This window comes from Amblyomma mixtum, chromosome 4 (assembly GCF_055824585.1).
Source record: "Amblyomma mixtum isolate Tamu chromosome 4, ASM5582458v1, whole genome shotgun sequence".
Taxonomy (NCBI): domain Eukaryota; kingdom Metazoa; phylum Arthropoda; class Arachnida; order Ixodida; family Ixodidae; genus Amblyomma; species Amblyomma mixtum.
The window spans coordinates 67,176,774-67,195,002 of record NC_143015.1 but is presented as its reverse complement, the minus strand read 5'-3'; the positions used below and the strand labels follow the sequence as shown (position 1 = coordinate 67,195,002).

The 18,229-nt window shown below is 46.2% G+C and overlaps 1 protein-coding gene across 6 annotated transcripts in view; it reads right to left on the bottom strand.

Moving 5' to 3' along the window:
• Positions 1–18,229, bottom strand: part of LOC149346740 (uncharacterized) — a 75,150-nt gene that overhangs the window by 5,643 nt on the left and 51,278 nt on the right. For all 6 annotated transcript variants that reach the window (XM_089586663.1, XM_089586666.1, XM_089586665.1 and 3 more), the window contains one exon: positions 14,879–15,120. In XM_089586663.1, the coding sequence (XP_089442789.1) occupies positions 14,879–15,120 (242 nt within the window). The remainder of the gene's footprint in view (positions 1–14,878; positions 15,121–18,229) is intronic.

The window sequence follows — 18,229 nt, the reverse complement described above, 5'->3', positions numbered from 1 at the left end:
CGGAAGTAGCGGACGCCCTAAATTTCCGCATTGTGCTCTTTTCTTTAGACTACCGGTATAGCCTCTCCAGAAGGCATACGACTCAGGTACTTAAAGGGTATTTGTTTCCTGTACTGTTGTATCAGCAACCTTTTTTGGAGTTCCTTGACACCAATGTTTTAAAACGTGTTAGGCGAATGTGCCTTTATTTCTTCAGCTGAAAAAACGTTCTTTAAACTTCACACATCGACGCTGCCTGTCAAGGCATGACTTCATGGTGAGGAGATGTTTGTGCCATGGATGGTTAATGGCCGCCTGTGCAATGCGCCAAAAACCATTGCTTTATTCTGTGCAATGAGGCTACGTTCTTCTGGGACATATTTACGGCGAACACTTAAGAAGGACATTGAAATCATACCAATATTAGTACCCGTTTTTTTTCCAGTGGGGAAAAACTATGTTGTGCCGTGTGATCTATTTATGTAGCTGTGACTGTTTAGTCTCTGGAAGAGCAGTATGATGGACCGCCACTCCGAATCACCACGGTCATCGAAATCTTTGTTGCGTGAGCAGTGCACTTTCGTGCGGGGAGTATATGTTGCCTTGGAAGGGCCGCCTTGCTGGCTCCCATATCTAGATGCATATGTGTGCCTCCCAGACTTTTGATGTTTAGGGAGGTGAGGACGTGCAGGTGTATGGTGGGCTCGTATTACACAGCCTGGTGTTTTGTGGCATGGGCTTACTCTGATTTTTCTTTTCGGCAGTATTTCCATGCAATAAAGGAAGAAATCGTCGCCGTAGCTCAATTGGTAGAGCACCGGACGCAAAATTAGGAGGTCAAAAGATCGGATCCTACTGGCGGCATGCGTTGTTTTCAGTTTAATCAGTTATCTTTAAAAATAATTACTCTTTAAGCTCCTATTGATGAACACCGCAAATTACTTTTAAAAAAGTACATCCCCTATGCGCCTTGGTTTCGGTTATTGTTGGTTTCCCTCATGTGCGGCAGCCAGAGGCAGATATAAGCCGCCCCTCATAGAATTCAAGAAACAGCAGTCTGAGAACAGCGTGATGAAGCTGACCGCTAGCGATTGGCATTTGTTTTTTATATATATAAGCAGAACAAGTTCAATGCATCGACATAACACAAAATCACTTCATCGCAGTTACCTTTCATTTCAGTACCACCTTCCTAGGCGCTTATTACATCACAGCGAGCGTATTTATTCCCGCATTGCCTCTTTGTGAATCACTAATTTTTTTTTCTAAGTATCGTACCACTGCTACATGCCCGCCTTTCATTGCTTATTTCCGTCGCGTGCAACGAAGTATGTTCTGATCCTTTAAAAAGAAAACACATATGTTTATTTCTTTGTTTTGTAATAATAGTATTATGTGTGTTGCAACGCGTCAAAGCGCCGCGGAATCTATCAGGAATGCTGTAGTGGAGGACTCCAGATTAGCGTAGACCAGGTGGGGTTCTTCAGTGTGCACTCACATCGCACAGCACGCGCGCATTTTTGCATTTCGCCGCTATCAGAATGCGACCTCGCCACTGGTATCGAACCCGCGACCTTGGCATTAGCAGCCGACCACCACAGCCACTGAGCCATCGTGAGAGGTCTCATTCATTATCTGCTGTCTGAGACAAGGAATGCCTCAGAAAGTAAATGTTGCACAAGGTGATTGGGTCATTGCTCCTATGCTTCACATATTTATGGTACTCCAGACAAAGAAAAGGAAAAATGGGAAGCCATTCTCACTCAATGCTTTACCAGTTAAAGCAGTGATAACTATTCGTGTAAAGCTCTAGGTAAGATTGTAAAAGGGGGATACTATAAAATCCAAAATTTCACATCAATCTGCAGTAAAATACTTCAGAATTGCCAAAAAAAAACATTGCGGAAATGCCAATTAGCTTTCTTTCTATACACGAGACTTCTTTTAGTTTTGCTGTTGAAGTGGATGCCATTTCGACCAACGTTAATGGAACATTTCGACTGGATGCCATTTTCGCACTACATAGCGCCGACAGCTTTCAGTGGGTAAATCTACGTGCTGGCACATGCCATTAGGTCTGAAAAACAGAAAAAAAGTATGCCGTGTTGCACAAAATGGGCGGCTGAACCGAGTCCCGAACCGGTTCGGAACGGTTCCTTTGAATCGTTCCGGTTCGGGTTCAGTTCCAAGATGGCGAAAAAAGTTTGGGTTCGGTTCGGTTCCAGTTCCGGGCAAATATTCGGGTTCGGTTCCGGTTTCGGGTTCAGGTTCGGTTCCGGTTCGACACCCTGGCGCAGATATACATCGCCCTACCCGGTGAACTCTTCTTGTCTCCGTACCATATCATTTAAGTAGTACACATTCGCTGCTATTTTCTTCACATACCATTTTCATGAAATTGCGCGAGAATAAGGGTGCCTAAGCGCTCGAAGTAAGCACAAAGAAAAAAAATGATGGTCGATTTGCGCAGTTAGGCCGAACGCGAATAAGACGCGCTGTCAATTCGGTTTTCCCGTCGGTTCCGGTGTTCAGATCCAGTTTTGACGGGTGACAGTTGTTCGGATAGCGATATGGTAAATCTCTCCACCGATAGATCTCCGGTGTCTTCCTACCTCTTCTGGCGCAGTGGTGCACCGGCCAAGCGATGAGCCACTGCCCTTCTATGCTAGGTGCTGCCATAAGCGAGACTTGCGTTGCTTTGCTCTTCCCGAGCAGCCTCTCACGAATAAACAGCCGCGCGCACGCCCGCCCGCCCGCCCGCCCGCCCGCCCGCCCGCCCGCCCGCCCCCGCGCGCGCGCGCGCGCGCGCGCACACACACACACACACACACACACACACACACACACACACACACACACACACACACACACACACACACACACACACACACACACACACACACACACACACACACACACACACACACACACACACACACACTACTGCCCTTTTGGCATAAGCGTTCGACCCTTCCTTGCATTTACATCGCCACTGCGAGGCGAGAACAACAAATGATGTAGCCTGTTCTAGAGTCAGGCGGCTTCTTTTGGAAGGTTTCTTCCAGACTTTCCCGTTACCCGATATGAGAAATAAAAACAAAAACGAATACCATGAAAGTTCTAAACGACCACTGAAGGCTCTCTGGAAATGATGATCTACAACGATGAGTCACCACCGCGATCCCCGACGCGGCAGTGAGTCACACCAGGTCAAGAGGTCGCGCCAAGTTTCCGGCGGCGTTGCGTCAAGACGCGGTGCCTTAAACCAGCGAGCAAGCAGTCGCCGACTCGGTTTTTTATTATTTTTTTTATCCTTCCTTGGCAAAGCAAGCGTCGCGTGCGGACACGCCTGCAGTGGCTATCGATGCGCACGCACAGATCTTCGACCCGTGAATTGCGGGCTCATTGAAATGCGGCCGGCGGCACAGCGGACACCCGGGTCTTTCCCGCACCCCTGCTTGCCTGCCTGCCTGCAGCGGTAATTACCAGGAAAAGCGTGCACGCGAGGATGGCGGGACACGCGACGGCTTTTTTCTTTGGCAGGGAGAGCTTCGTACAGGAGCTTATGTGCGCTAAATTGCGGTGCCGTCGGCGTCGTATTCGGTTATGACCAAAAACTTCGGTTTGGTTTGGTTTATGGGGTTTAACGTCCCAAAGCGACTCAGGCTATGAGGGACGCCGTAGTGAAGGGCTCCGGAAATTTCAACCACCTGGGGCTCTTTAACGTCCACTGACATGGCACAGTACACGGGCCTCTAGAATTTCGCCTCAATCGAAATTCGACCGCCACGGCCGGGATCGAACCCGAGTCTTTCGGGTCAGCAGCCGAGCGCCATAAACACTGAGCCACCGCGGCGGCCCAGAAACTTCCGATTACCCACTGCCACGATGACTGGGTCGTGTTTTCTCAGGGCTCACACACTAAGAAGCGCGCGGTAGCGACGCTATATTTGAAATTGTTTTAGGGACACTATAGCCCTCTGGGGCAGGGATAGAAAATGCATTGTCGGTTAAACTATGAGACACAGGGGGAAGGACTGCCCGTTATTCACCTATGGAATCCGTATTGCGTTCCTATTCACCAAAAAATCCAGCGATGTCACCTGTTTCGCCTTTTTTTAACTCTGTGGTTAGTGCTGCTTGATTATTCGCCCATATATTAAGTTATGAATGATTATTCGTTCATATATTAAGTTATGAATCGGTGTCCTTCTTGTGAGCGCCTTACCTTCGCACGAAGCCTCGTAACTAAGCTTCCTAAAATAATTTCCCTTCCTTTGGCTGTGTAAGTGTCACAAATAAACCAGCGTGGGGCGCCGCGCCTGTTGTGCCTTCTTGCATCTCCTCGCAGTCGTTCGTGGTACGACGCCGCCACCGAGAAACGTGTTCGTAACAGCTCTCGCTGTAAGATTATCAGTGTAACGCTAATCTCACGTGCTCATTAGGTCCGCCACCACCCCCACTGCCCAAAGACAAGGTTTCCCGTGTAGGTCAGCCTGAACACTGAGGGTCAAGTGATTCAGAGAGAGCATAGCTCTCGAGGATGAGTCACTTGTGGTCAAGCTGCAGACCTGAGGCTAGGTGCACACGTGGAGTAATAATGTTATCGTCGTCTTTTCTCCACCCCGGGAGAGGGAGGGAACAAGTCTGGGTCCTTTTTGCAGTCCGCGATCACTGCGATGGAAAGCATAACACGTGGCTTATTTACAACAGACTTCATTAACGTTAGAAGTTGGGCTAGTTGCTTCGTATTCATAATTAACGAGCGCAAAAAAAAAAGATGAAGGCGGCGGAGAAGAAGACGAGACGGCAACACAAGCGCTCATTGCGGAATGCATACAAATTAAGCTCGTTGATTTCAGCGCGCCTCCTTAGGCCAGATGCTTCCTTAGGCCAGATGCGTCCGAATGAGGAGAGTTTTTTTGTTGCTGTATGCCATACCCGGAAAAAGTATCGGAGTGGTGCGTCAGGACGTGCGTGGTTTCTGAGCTTGCCTATGGGCAAGTGTGCAGTTTCCTCTTGGCGTGTCCGTGCGTTCCAGAGCGCCACTGACGCGATGCATCTTCGAAAAACGTAGCGCGAAACACAAGACACAGGTAAGGTGAAGACAGGACACGAGCGCTGTCCTGTCTTCACCTTACCTGTGTCTTGTGTTTCGCGCTACGTTTTTCGAAGATGCAATTGCTCCGACTAGCCCAGTTTAGCTTACTTACGCGATGCACTTTGAAATAAGCCTCAAATGAGCGCAGTACTGGACGGAACGTATACGCGCAGACAATAAACGAATGCGCAAAGCTTCGCCAGCGCGTTCATGCTATTAGGACTGTATGAAAGTGCCTGTACTGTGGTTTGTTTCATCTACCTGCTTCAGTACCTGAATAGTCATCATCGTTTTCATCAGCAGGACCATTGCGTAGCAGGCTTCTACCGCAGCAGGGCGAGGACTTTCTTGCTCTCCAATTACCACTGACCTCCGCCAGTGCACTCTTCATCATTATCATCAGCCCGACTACGCCCACTGCAGGGCAAAGGCCTCTTCCATGTCTCTCCAATTAACCCTGTCCTTTGCCAGTTGCGACCACCGTATTCCCGCAAACTTCCTGATCTCGTCCGCCCACCTAACTTTCTGCCGCCCCCTGGTACGCCTGCCTTTCCTTGGAATCCACTCCGCTGCCGTTAAGGACCAGCGTTTATCTTGCCTACGCATTACATGCCTGTCCCATGCCAATTTATTCCTCTTGATTTCTACTAGGATGTCATTAACTCGCGTTTCATCCATGACCGACACTGACCTCTTCCTGTCTCTTAACGTTGCATCTGTCATTTTACTTCCCATAGCTCGCTGTATTGTCCTTAACTTAAGGTGAGCGCTTTTCTTTAAAAGAGCCTCGACGTCTCTACCGCATAGGCGAGTACCGGTAAGATACAGCTGTTCTATACCTTTGTCTACATAGGTATTGGTAAACTGCCATTCGTGATCTGAGAGAACACGCCAAATGCGGTCCACCCTAATCTTACTCCTCCAGTTAATTCACTCTCGTGGTCCGGATCTAAGGTCACTACCTGCCCTGAGTATTCATTTACCACTTCAAACGCCCCGCTGCGTTTTGTAAGCTGCTGCCAATAATTTGCCAACCCATTTCCTGCACCTATTTCACGCCATCTTTCTCTTCCTGAACCCCTTCCCCACGCAGAGTAGCAGGTCAGCGTACTTAAACTGCGGCTGAATTCTCTGCTTTTCAATTAAGCAGCTGCTCTCTCTCCACTACTATTGGCTTATTATCTTTTGAAAAGAGAGAGAGAGAGAGGGGGGGGGGGGCTTTTCGTCTCCCGTCTTCTTCAGTGCATATTAGTGTGGATTTTGAATGTGGAAATGTAATACCACTGAGTTTTAGACCGAGCGGTTAACTGATTTCGACTCTGCCGGCGCCGCATGTGTCAGTTGAAACGCTCAGCCGAGCTTTATTGCTTAAAAAGAAGGGAGTCAGTGGCATTCATTCCACAATAAGTCCATAAATATACAGGGAGTCCTGCCTTCTCTCCAGCTCCGATTCGAACGTGACAATAGTACCCGAGCTGAATACAACGCACCATTCTTACTGACTGCGCTTGTGCGCTACGTATTTTTACGCGTGTGCTTTCCTTGCTGATTTGTGAGTTAATTTTCTTGCAAACGTAATCGATCATGAGTCGAAACAGCGATATATCAGTATTGACGATCATCCATAAGCGGTTCTTAGACCGAGAGCTCTATTCCTCGGCGTAAAACTTCCGACTTCAATGTGGATGAGCCAATGGCCTTCAATGCCTCACAAGGTTAAACCGAACTTAATTGCGTGGTGGCATGGCCAAAGCTATGGTAGTATGACCACGTGATCATATGACTAGGACCATTGGGTACCTGACCTTAACCCCCGACCTTGAACTCCGATCTTGACCCTTGGCCTTGACATTTGATTTGAGACAGTGGACATCACGTGGTTATGACCCTTGATGTGCAATAATAAAACATTCAAACCAAGCTAACCGTGTTTCATATGCTTAGCAAAACTTTCGCTCGTATATCTAGGTTCAAGCCACGTTAAACCCCAGCCATTTTCTTGCTTAGAGGAGGCTATAATGTAGAGGTGGATGTAAGGGTGAAGAACCTCATGAGGGAATGCGTTAGTACTGGGTTCTGTAGAAGAAAGTGTTCATCAGAATTGATGACCACTCATTAAAACAGCGCAGTGCTCTCATGAAGGAAATTCCGACAGCGCGCCTATTGATGCACGTTGAAAGTATGAGAGGGCTCTTGAAAGAAGGACCGGCCCGTTTATTTTTTAGCCCCACTTTTAACGCCACTGACCTGCAGATGTAGGAACCAAGCATTGGCATTAAACAGCGAGGCATCTACATGCCCTTGGGGTGCCAGATGCTTTTTGAATTATGAAAAACATCAGACACAATCCGAATTATAGACCAGGTTTTATATAATAGACGGTTATTATAGACGGTTATTATTATAGACCGAATTATAGACGGTTTGCAAGTTGTTTTTCATTTCCTTTTTCTGGTCTGCGCAAAGAGCTTCAAAGACTTCATCTCGCTTGACATATACCTCACATGTTTATTACACGTAAGCCGTCACGGTGATATGAAGTCGTACTAATCACGGCTAGATACAGGAACCTTTTTATCATTGGGCGCCGGCTTTACGGCGTCAAAAGTGTCGCGAGAATATAATTTTGTTTTAGCTTGCACTAGCATTTTATCAGAGCATTGTGGATCCTGTGGCTGCGTTTTAAGTCTTGAGCGCGATTAGATCGTCGGCTCTGATAAATGGCAGATAACACATGAGATAATGAAGACAACATGTATGAAACAAAATGGTGACGTGTACGTCAGAAGGCCTGTGACGTTTGCGACTATGACTATGATGCGACTATGTTATTAAAACCCGAGATATTGTTAGTGAAGGCCCGGTATTATGAGAGTGCGGTGTGTGTGTGTGTGTGTGTGTGTGTGTGTGTGTGTGTGTGTGTGTGTGTGTGTGTGTGTGTGTGTGTGTGTGTGTGTGTGTTACCTGTATACAGGGTGCTTCGCCTGGGACTTTGCACAATTTTTAAAAATCGGCTGTTTGAGTTAGAAGCGCGCTTTTTTCCGCATAGCAATGTCAATGGTGTAATACATCAGAATGCAGAATTTCTTGTGCCGCTCGTGTCCTACTGCTTGTAGGGGTTTCCTGGACCCAGTCAAGCTGCCCAGGCAGCTTTTAGCCAGGAAAACCTCCAGTTGAAACTGGAAAATAAACTTATTGACTACTGACTAATACAGCAAGGACGTGACAACTGTCAGGTTAGTTAACTAATATTTCATAGTTAAATTTTTAACTATTACTGTTAGGCACCTTAATTTCTGAAAAGAGTGTAGCCCACCGTAAGTAATACCCATATCAGTTTTTAGAACTTCGAAAATGCGGGTGCCCTTGGCGCTGTGGCGCAAGAAATTTTGCCTATTTCGACGAGTTACGTGCACTGGAGAGGTTGCTTTGCCTGCAAGCTTCTCGAAAGCGCGTGTATTTTGGCGCGATGTAGCCAGAATTTGTTGGGCTACTGCGCCGAGTGTAACCGTGTTTTCAAAATTCTAGACACTGATATGGATATTTATTACATTGGGCTGCACGCCTCTCAATAATTAAAACGCATAACAGTAGCAGTTTAAAAAGCTAACTATTCAATATTAGTTCACCAGCCTGTTAGTTTCTTAGATGCACTCTGATATGCACCTAAGAAACTGACAACGCTGATAATACTATGCCAAAAAAAGCGCTCTCTTAATTCCAAAATACTATTTTTAAACATTGTGCAAAGTCTTATAGTATACAAACTTCCCCGTACAGGCGGGATTAGCCTTACAGTGACCTGTCGACAATTGCTCTGCATGAGTCCCTGATTTAAACGATTGGGGATCTACCACTGTTCCACAAGGCCAGTGTCCTCTTCAAGAGTGATGGTGACACTGATCACTGACTCCGGTCGGGAGCTCACAGGGTACACAATGCGAGAGGTGCCGTCCAAGGGAACATTAATTCAGTCTCCTCGGATTCTCCAGGGATGTCTCACGTATAGCACAAAAACGCGGGCACGCTAAAACTAAATGGCTCACACCACTCATATCACAGTGTACGCACAAAGCTGAGGTGGCGTGGGGAATCATGAGCAACCATACAGGCGTGTGGGCAGAGGTTGTGCGCTGTCGATACAAGAGAATAGCTTTGCCGCGCTCTAGTGTGTGCTTTCCTTAGTTACCGTCTTTTCGTGCGTTTAAAAATGACCTCATGATTCAGAGCCAGACCTTACTGTTAGAATCTTAGCACGATTAAAAGAAAGTGAAACAACAACAACAAAAAGGAGCACCTACCTTAGCGCATCATGTAGCACTTAGGGAAGACAACTGGTTTCGCTTGAAAAGTAGCAGTTTGTTCACTCATAAAGATATAGCGGTGTTTCCCTTTTGATAGGCCTGTGTACCTGTCTAAGTGTTTGAAAACACTCTTTACTGTGCAAAAAAAGCCCATGCAAGCGTTATAGCTAGGCCCCCTTGCACTTGCACACGCTCTCGCACTTTACATTGCTGTTTTCTTAGTGCACGGCGAGCGGTCATCAGGTAGAGTGCGTGGTCTTTTCATAAACAGTTGCGAGTGAATATAACAATGTAAACATCACAATCGTGCCATCGCACTTTCCTGCTCGTCTGCTGCGCCTGCGAGTGCGGGAGTCCTTTCTTCACTATCTGGATCACTATCAAACAACGGGACATGAACCCCGCGAATAGCACAGGCTTATCACGCAGTGGAACACCGTGATTCTTGTGCGATGGCATTGTTGCTGTTTTGTTCTGTTGTTTCTTTTCTGGTTTCAGCGCCTCTAAGTAGCGAGGATTCCGTAACACTTTCACGTCTTGTTTACATAACAAACCTTCCAGCTGTTCTTGTTAGCCAGTGTAGACATGCCACGTTCCCCACGACGGAGCATGGACCACTGTTCGGTGCAGTTCCAAACTAAGTATGGATATCCTACTAACAGTTAAGTCGGTCGATCACTGGATGAGGAATCTGGGAAGGTATGTAATCGTACTGGAAGAGTTCGGAAAGTAAGGTGATTTATAATTAAAAAAAAAGGAACGAAACAGTTTTGAAAGAAATTTCAAGTTAATAAAGGAATCACCAGCTTACAAAGATATAACTATGGAGGCACCGATGCACCGGCTGATGATGATGATGATGATGATGTCCTCGGGCTGAATGGCACATACCCACGGCGGGGGATTGGCCAGGGTGCATAGCGGATACAAACGCACTCATGCGCAGGGAATGGAGTATAATTAAATCTAAAATTTGGGACGCAGAGCTAGAATTTGTACAATACAAAAAATACAGAGGAAGAAAAGTTGTGAATTCACATTCTAGCAGAGGAATCTACCAGATGAAATTATATAATCGTGAATAGAATCGAACACTGGTTTCAGGCTACGTCGCATGCTCCTGTCCTGATGATGATGATGTCCTCAGGCTTAATGGCTCATGCCCACGGCGGGGGATTTGCCAAGCTGCCCTGATGTTCGCATCGAAGAAGAAGATAACTGTTGCCGAAAGCGTTTTCATCTGGTAGATTCATGTGCTAGAATGTGAAGTCACTACTTTTCCTTCTCCGTGTTTTTTGTTTTGTACAAATTCTACCTCTGCGTCCCAAAATTATAAATATACTACATTCACTGCACATGAGTGCGTTTGTATCCGCTATGCACCCTGGCCAATCCCCCGCCATGGATATGTGCCATTAAGCTGAGGACATCATCTTCATCACCATCATCGTCAGCACCGTACCTTGGCCAATTCCGCCCCCCCCCCCCCCCCCCCCCCTACGCGTGGGTATGTGCCATGTTTACTAGAAGAAGAAGAAGAAGAAGAAGCGTGAGCTCGAATAATGCGATGGGGGTCTCCAGATAAATGGCTTTCTTAAGAGCAAGCCTTCTAGTTGGGAGGCAGACCGTGGGTCACCGTCTTTGTTCCCTTGTGCGCAGTGTCTCGTTTGCTTTTGATTATAGCACACCCAACAATTCTGAAGAAAAACATTTTTGAGTGGGAAACGGTTTAAGAGCGCAGTTTTTTCATATAATGTAAAATTTTGCTATTACAATCAATACATCCGAGGATCACCCGACGGCAGTCTTGCATTTTTTTTTTCTATTAACGTTTTTGCTATCGTCAAAAGCGTTCCCCATTGGTTTTCTATGGCAGTCTTAACTGTTCGATGCGATCAATGGAAATGCTTTAAAAGAAAGATTTTGCTTCATATCAGAAGAATGCACCCTTACCTTCAATATTTCCATAAGATTATCGCACGATTTTCCAATTTTCAAAACTTTTGTCCGAGAATGTTAGACATGCTCGCGTGCAAGGGAAGCGAACCCGCACCTTAGAGGCAGTGTGAACGGCAGTTTTATTTTCTCGCGCATGTATTGCTCTGCTACAAAGGCATTTTTAGTTCCAGCTTGCAGCAGCGCTGTGCAAGCATTGCCTATTGTTTTGCCTAGATCTTATCAATTTCTATTTTTTCTGCGCCTGGGTCTCGGGAGCAACCAGTACGTGGGTTGGGTGTAGGTGAGGAGGGCTGTTTGCCCCATCGTGAAGGAAGGAGTCGTGCGAGTGGTCGATTACACAGTAGAAGACGGGAGGGGGGGGGGCGCCACGTGCAACTCCTCACAACATTGTTTACCCACTCGTGGGAACCGGTCGTTAAGTACGGGGGCTCCCTGCCTTATCCTGCAACTGCTCCAGGAAACTGAACTGGAGTTTAAAAGGTAAGAGTGACAGTTTGACCCTTGTGGTTGCTTGTGTACATGGCTAGGTCACATGACTATGCCACAAGCCCTTATTTTTAATAATTTTGAAGCGAAAAGCCTCACTAGGCTCGTCAACAACGGGTCTGGCGTGCGCCATGATCAATTTTAGCCACAGCTGCGCATGCGCGAAACCGAGCGACGTCACGCGGAGCGCAGGTGGCCGCTGCTGCCGCAGCCATCGTCGCCGCCGCCGCGCGCTGACTCCGTCGTCTGAGCGTCGCCGCTTCTCCTCCTCGCCACCGTTTTACCCTTTGCCGCTGCCACGCGGTCGCCGCCGCCGTCCCAAGAGGAGTAGGTTCTTTCGCAAGGCGTTGCGAGAACGCGTGAGCGGCGTCGGCGGCCATAGAAGAGGCGGCCATCCTTGCAACCGTTTGACCTTTCGCCGCAGCCGTGCGCAGTGCACATTTCAAAGGAGGGGTATATAAGGCGCGCTTGCCCATAGAACACTCGCCATGGAAGGAGAAGAAGCAACAGTCGGACTGCGCAGAAACACCAATACAGAAGTGGTAGCTTGGGAGTTGGCTGAAAAGCAGCGAGAGCTTTTCGCTTATCCAGGCTTAGCCTTAGCTAAGCCACGGCCATTTTTTTTGTTTCAATACGTAGCTTGGTTGGAGCAACTAAGGGCAGATTTAACGCAAGGCTAACCCTGCCAGCATCCAACAATACCAGCCCCTCGAAACTCTTCGGCAGAAGGTGACGACGCGTGCCGAACACTTGCGAAAGTGTAAACTAGGTAGGGGTGACTAATTGATTGCCTTAATGACGAAAGTAGCAGGTTTTGGCGCTGTGCGAATGCTTGTTTTCCCCGATGCAGTACGTGCAAACAGAGAAAACGGAAAATAATAAACAAAAAAGAGGAAAATAATGAAATCTTGACCAAACCCACGTGCTTGGTATAACTATTTGGGAAAAAAATGACCGTTTCCACAAATTGTCTGCAGTCTATAGTTCGTGTATGCCGATGCAGGCGTACAAGAAAACGACAAAAAGGCACAAATTTAAACCTGAAAATCAAATGAGCATCTTCAGGAATCTCGCATTTACTCGAACAATGGACACAAATCTCTGAAAGTTTGGGTATTGCGTTCATTAAGCGAGGAAAAAGTGAGACAAGAGCTGGGCCGTTGCGATTCTTATCTGGTATGCCTCACTGTCTAAATAAAATGTATCTCCGTTTCCGTTCTCGGCATCATAGCGAACTTTCATCTTAAACCCACACGTGTAACTCGCGTAGTGCCCTATAAAGCTGCCCAAAGAACGCGCAACACTAGAATTCATTTCAGCACAGCTCAAAGCATTCAGCGCAAAGGCCAACCCCATCAAGTTATTGAAATTCATGATACGGTAGATCGAACAGAGAAGCACAGACAGACTAGGCCTGGAGCCGTGCTCTATAAGCTGTCAATTTTTCGTTGTCCATTTAATGTCCGTCTGGTTCTCTGTCATTGGTCACTCAGATATACCCGTGGCTTTCAAGCGTCTGTGGAAAGTGACCCGGCCATTGGCTGGTTAGCGATTGGACCTTGCCATTGGTTGAAATCGGATTCGATATGAAGCCAATCGCAGCGGTGCGTCAGTAACGATAGGACCTGACCATTGGCTGTCGTTGGCCAATGGCGAGGTCCGGCCTCCAAGCACCCAATGGCCGGGTCACTTTGCAATGATGCTTGAAAGCCACTGGTATACCCGAGTGACCAATGGCAGAGGACCGAACGTAGGCGAAATCGACAAAGAAAAACGGTCAGCTTATAGAACACGGCCCCTGATTTTCATTGTTTCTCGGATTCCTCTCGGAACTTTTTTATCATTTGTACGCCCCGTTGGGATGAGATAGTTCTCACATTCGACAAATCGCGTTTTATAGCACTTCGTTGTTTTGATAGTTTTTCCCACCAACAATACATGACTGGAACAGTCTGCCTGCACAAATTGCTGCTTCCCCTCCCACATCTTTTTTCATTGTTTTGCAAAACCAGCTGTTAATATGACTGTATTAAGTTAAAATGTCTGTTAGTATTACTGATAAAATCAGTGTAGCAATAGCTATTATCCTGGTACATTGTGTTCTAGTTTTGTGTTTGCTAAACAGTGCTGTATTTTGAATGTTATTTTGTCCGCGTCTGTCGCGGGCATGTTTTTGTTTCTGTAACGTTCTTTTTTGTGTCTATTTTTGTGTTTTCTCAAACAGTGCTGTATTTTAAATGTCATTTTATCCGCGTCTAATGCGGGCGTGTTTTTGTTTCTGCATCGACCTTTTTATTTTTGCCTTTACTTCTATAGTCCATGGGTTTTCTTCGTATATTGCATCATTGGCCTCAATTACTGTATTTTGTCTTGTTGCTTTTATGATGTTCCCCCTACAACAATGCCCCAGTGAGGGCGCTGTAGGTATTTTGTATAAATAAATAAATAAATAAATAAATAAATAAATAAATAAATAAATAAATAAATAACAGCGCAGTAGAAGAAACACAGGACGAGTTGTTTCGGTGTCGAAAAATGCGTGCCTGATAGCATTCAGTAACATCACCAGTCGACTGCGCGTCAGAAGAACGAGCTGCGTCCAATACGGAAGGGTACTTTTGTCAGCCAAAGCAAGGGGGCGTGTTCGTTATGCGAGCACGTTCATTACCTGACTAAAGACGGCACACAATTGTATTTCTCCTTTAAAGCCGCATTGAGGACCCGCTGTTGAACCATGTCAAGCTTCAAGCACTTCCCCGGTAGTAAGGAGAGTCGCCATCGAGTGTATTCGATAAGGGTTCCCCAACATGTGCCCGTATTCCTTGGCATAACTTGGCTGCCCGTCTGTTACTTCAGTTTCCAAATCGTCCCTCCGTACAGGACCCCGTACTGTCACACGCCCCCTATTGTAGATGTTCGCATGCTGTTAACACATTCGTTTTTCTTTCACTACTACTCAATAAAAGCTCCAGAAGCGTGTTCGTTGTTCCTAAGCAATACACCGACTTTCAATCGATGAAATGAATGCTGTTCTTAAGCTTCCACTTACCCAAGTCCTACTACAACTGCCTGGTAACCTGCCGGGTAGCCGGGCTGGTAGGCAGTCTGGTACGCGTTCTGGTACGCGTTCTGGTACGCATTCTGGTAGGCAGACTGGTATGCGGGAGCATAGCCAGAGGGATGATACGTCAGGGGGTAGTCGGGGTACACAACCGAGTACGGGCTAACCACAGGGTAGCCGCTTGTAGTTGCCGAGAGGCAAAACAATGCCGGCAGGAGAATCACGGAAATCTGCACAGAGGAATAAATAATATTAGGGCATTCTCTACTGCAAGAAGATTGCGGAGATGGCGTGTTTCGTTATCTGTTCTCGCTTTATCACTACAATAGCTGACAGTACATTATTATACTAGTTTGTAATACAGTAAAAGGATAAGCAAGATGACTGCTTGTATTATAAAAGAAGGTTCTGGATTATTGTGCTCCAAACAGAAACTTACAAGTGCAGCCATACAAACAAGCACAAACTTGCGATGGAGGGAAGAAAAAAAATGAATGTGAATAAGAGTTAGAGGTGAATAAAAGCTGGAGTAAATATATATAGAAAATTTAACCAAGAGATCAAAACAAAACAAAATAAATACGAACAGTTTTTGAGAAACATGTCTGAATATAAAACTAGTTAAAATTACGGAAAACAAATGTTACAGAAAACACAGGATGCACGTTAATGACGAAGGAGTACGTTTCAAGTTGTGCTGCGCAATGAATCTCGCGAATGGGTAGTGCTAAGGAAAAGGCTATCTAGAATACTTCTGGGGGGAAAAACATTTGTTTGTATTAGGACAAATAAAGATAGCCAAGAATGCCGATGTTTTAGGCCTTCTGCATTAACCTGGAAAGCTCTACTGTGTAGCCTACCTCGCAAGAGTAAAGCTGAGAATACTGGCTAAAGACGATGAAGCGCACAGCTACATCCCGAAGCCCACTAAGCTAACTAAACATATTTTATACACGAGGCTTCGCATCTTCATCAGTCTGTACTTTGCAAGCTTTTTGCAGTGAATGGGGATCCATGGAATGCTGCTTTGCACTGAGGGCAAATACACATACTAGGTGCTAGGCATGTATGCTGTAAATGCAAAAGATAGATAATAACAGTTGAAGCCGGCTGTTCCGCTGGGACTCCAGGAAACAAAGGCAGGTGGCTGAAATTTAGCATTTTGTGTTCTCAAAAGCACTGAAGCTCCACTGACATAATCACACAATATGGGTAGCAAAGAAGGATGAATAGAAATTGAAATGATTTACACATAACACTATGTTGTATTAAACCACTTACTACTACAACTACACAAATGCCAGCCTAAATGACACGTGGTTTAAAGCAAGAAAAAAAAAAAAACGCTGAGCCGTGAAAACAACGAATACACGCTGTGAATACCATAGGTCTGTGAATGGGCAGATTGATTACCACAAAGTCTGGATGAAAAATATAAGAGCAATAAAAATTAAGTGGCGATTACACTGTTGGCAGTACGGATGATCAAAGCTACTTTGTCCGCATCGTGTCTTTGCAGTTGTTTCATTTGCTTTGAGTACTGCTGCCACGCATGAGCGGGTGACGATCGTGTTTTCTTTTTGGCAGCGTTACAACGAGGGCTCTATAGTGGGAGAAATGTGCTGGCACGGATACGAGCATCTTTCCGTGCAGCCTGCTTGCGGGCAGCGTCCCTCTCACTTACGTGCAACGTTCCGAGCTCCACGCTCCGCCTCGGCTACATCCACGGCGCTACCGAAACCCATGTGATGTTCCATGTCCCGGCTGGTGGCTTTATCATAATTAATGGGGCTGCTAATGCGCAGGCGCGCAGGATATCGCGCTATGCAGTCCTTTCACGATGTAATCTAGAACGCCACTCCACGGCGCTTGGCGCCGTCTTGTTTCAACCGCGCGCCTCACCTGATAGCGACGAAGTTATCATGATGCGCGCGGCCCTAGCTAAGTGCACTGGTGGTCACGTGATCACACACGCTTTTTGGGGACAACACTACTAGGCGTTTGTTCGGGGACCTTAGCGTTACAGCTAGTGGTTCAGAAGAAGACGCAAGAAACGACAGACCGATTAGGAACGGTGAGTGTGCAAGCGAGAAATATAAAGGAACAAAACAACGTAATGCGCGAATACGGAGATGTGCAAAATTTAATCTCCATGTAAAGTGTTACGAAACACTGAAGTGGATGCAAAGGCAGTCTGTACTGCATTTTAACTCGCCCACAGCACGAGTTGACAACTGCAAGTGCCCGTGATGGCAGTTCTTTGCCACATTACACTTGGACTATATGATTCAGTGAATTTAAATGACGGGAAAGAGGTATAGGCCGGGCCGAGGTCTGACAAAAAGGATACTTCGTGGTCACACATTTCTTATATTCGGCTCAAGGTGTCAGTCGGTGAGATTTACGTGGAAAGATATGTCCTTTTTGGGTAGGCCAGCTTGAACATTGGGAAACGAAAACCAAACCATGTAAAAATACGATGAGGGTGCACCACTGTCTTTCTTGGCTTTTTATACGGCCGTGTTCCAAAGTTCAAAGTGGCCCACCAAAGCGGAATCGCACCAAATAAACAGGGAACATGCCATTCTCCATATAAGTCCTCCGAAAAGAATGTGTGCAAAAGTTTGAGTTCCTCATTGTTACCGAAGCCGACAACACTGCCATTTATTAAATGATATATACACCTACATATTGGTGGCATGCTTTCTTGTCTACAATGATGCGGAGGATACTACTAAGCACGAACCATTATGTGGTACTCACCTACCACCGCTAAATAGTTTATAATCAAATTTTTCTGTCATGCTGTTTTGGTTTCAGCAGTCAAATGATAGCTGTGACGTAAAAGTGTGGTTATACATCACGTGGGCATGGAAAAACTGCGATATAATCGCTGCTTCATCGTTTCAATTCACTACAGTACTGAAGCCAGCCTTCGTCAAGAGCCGGAATGACAACGAATGTCGAAGCACTGATTACATTGAAGTTTTTTCATGCCTCACGTGTCCTATAATTACACTGTGATGTCACAGTCAGCGTTTGACTGTTCAAGCCGTACAGCATGACAGAAAAATTCAATTATAAACTATTTAACGCTATTAGGTGAATACCACATGGTGATTCATGCATAGTCGAGTCTTCCGCATCAATGTACAGAAGAAAACATGCCACCAAAATTAGCTGCTTTAAGCTTGAAAATTTGCCTGAGATGCTTTCACCCACTCACCCTGCGCTCCACCTTTAGAGGTGAAATCGGAAGCCTGCCTCATCTTAGGGATATGGCTTAAAGTCAGTTCCCGCCCGACTTTCGTGACTCTGATGACCGAGGAATCAATAATT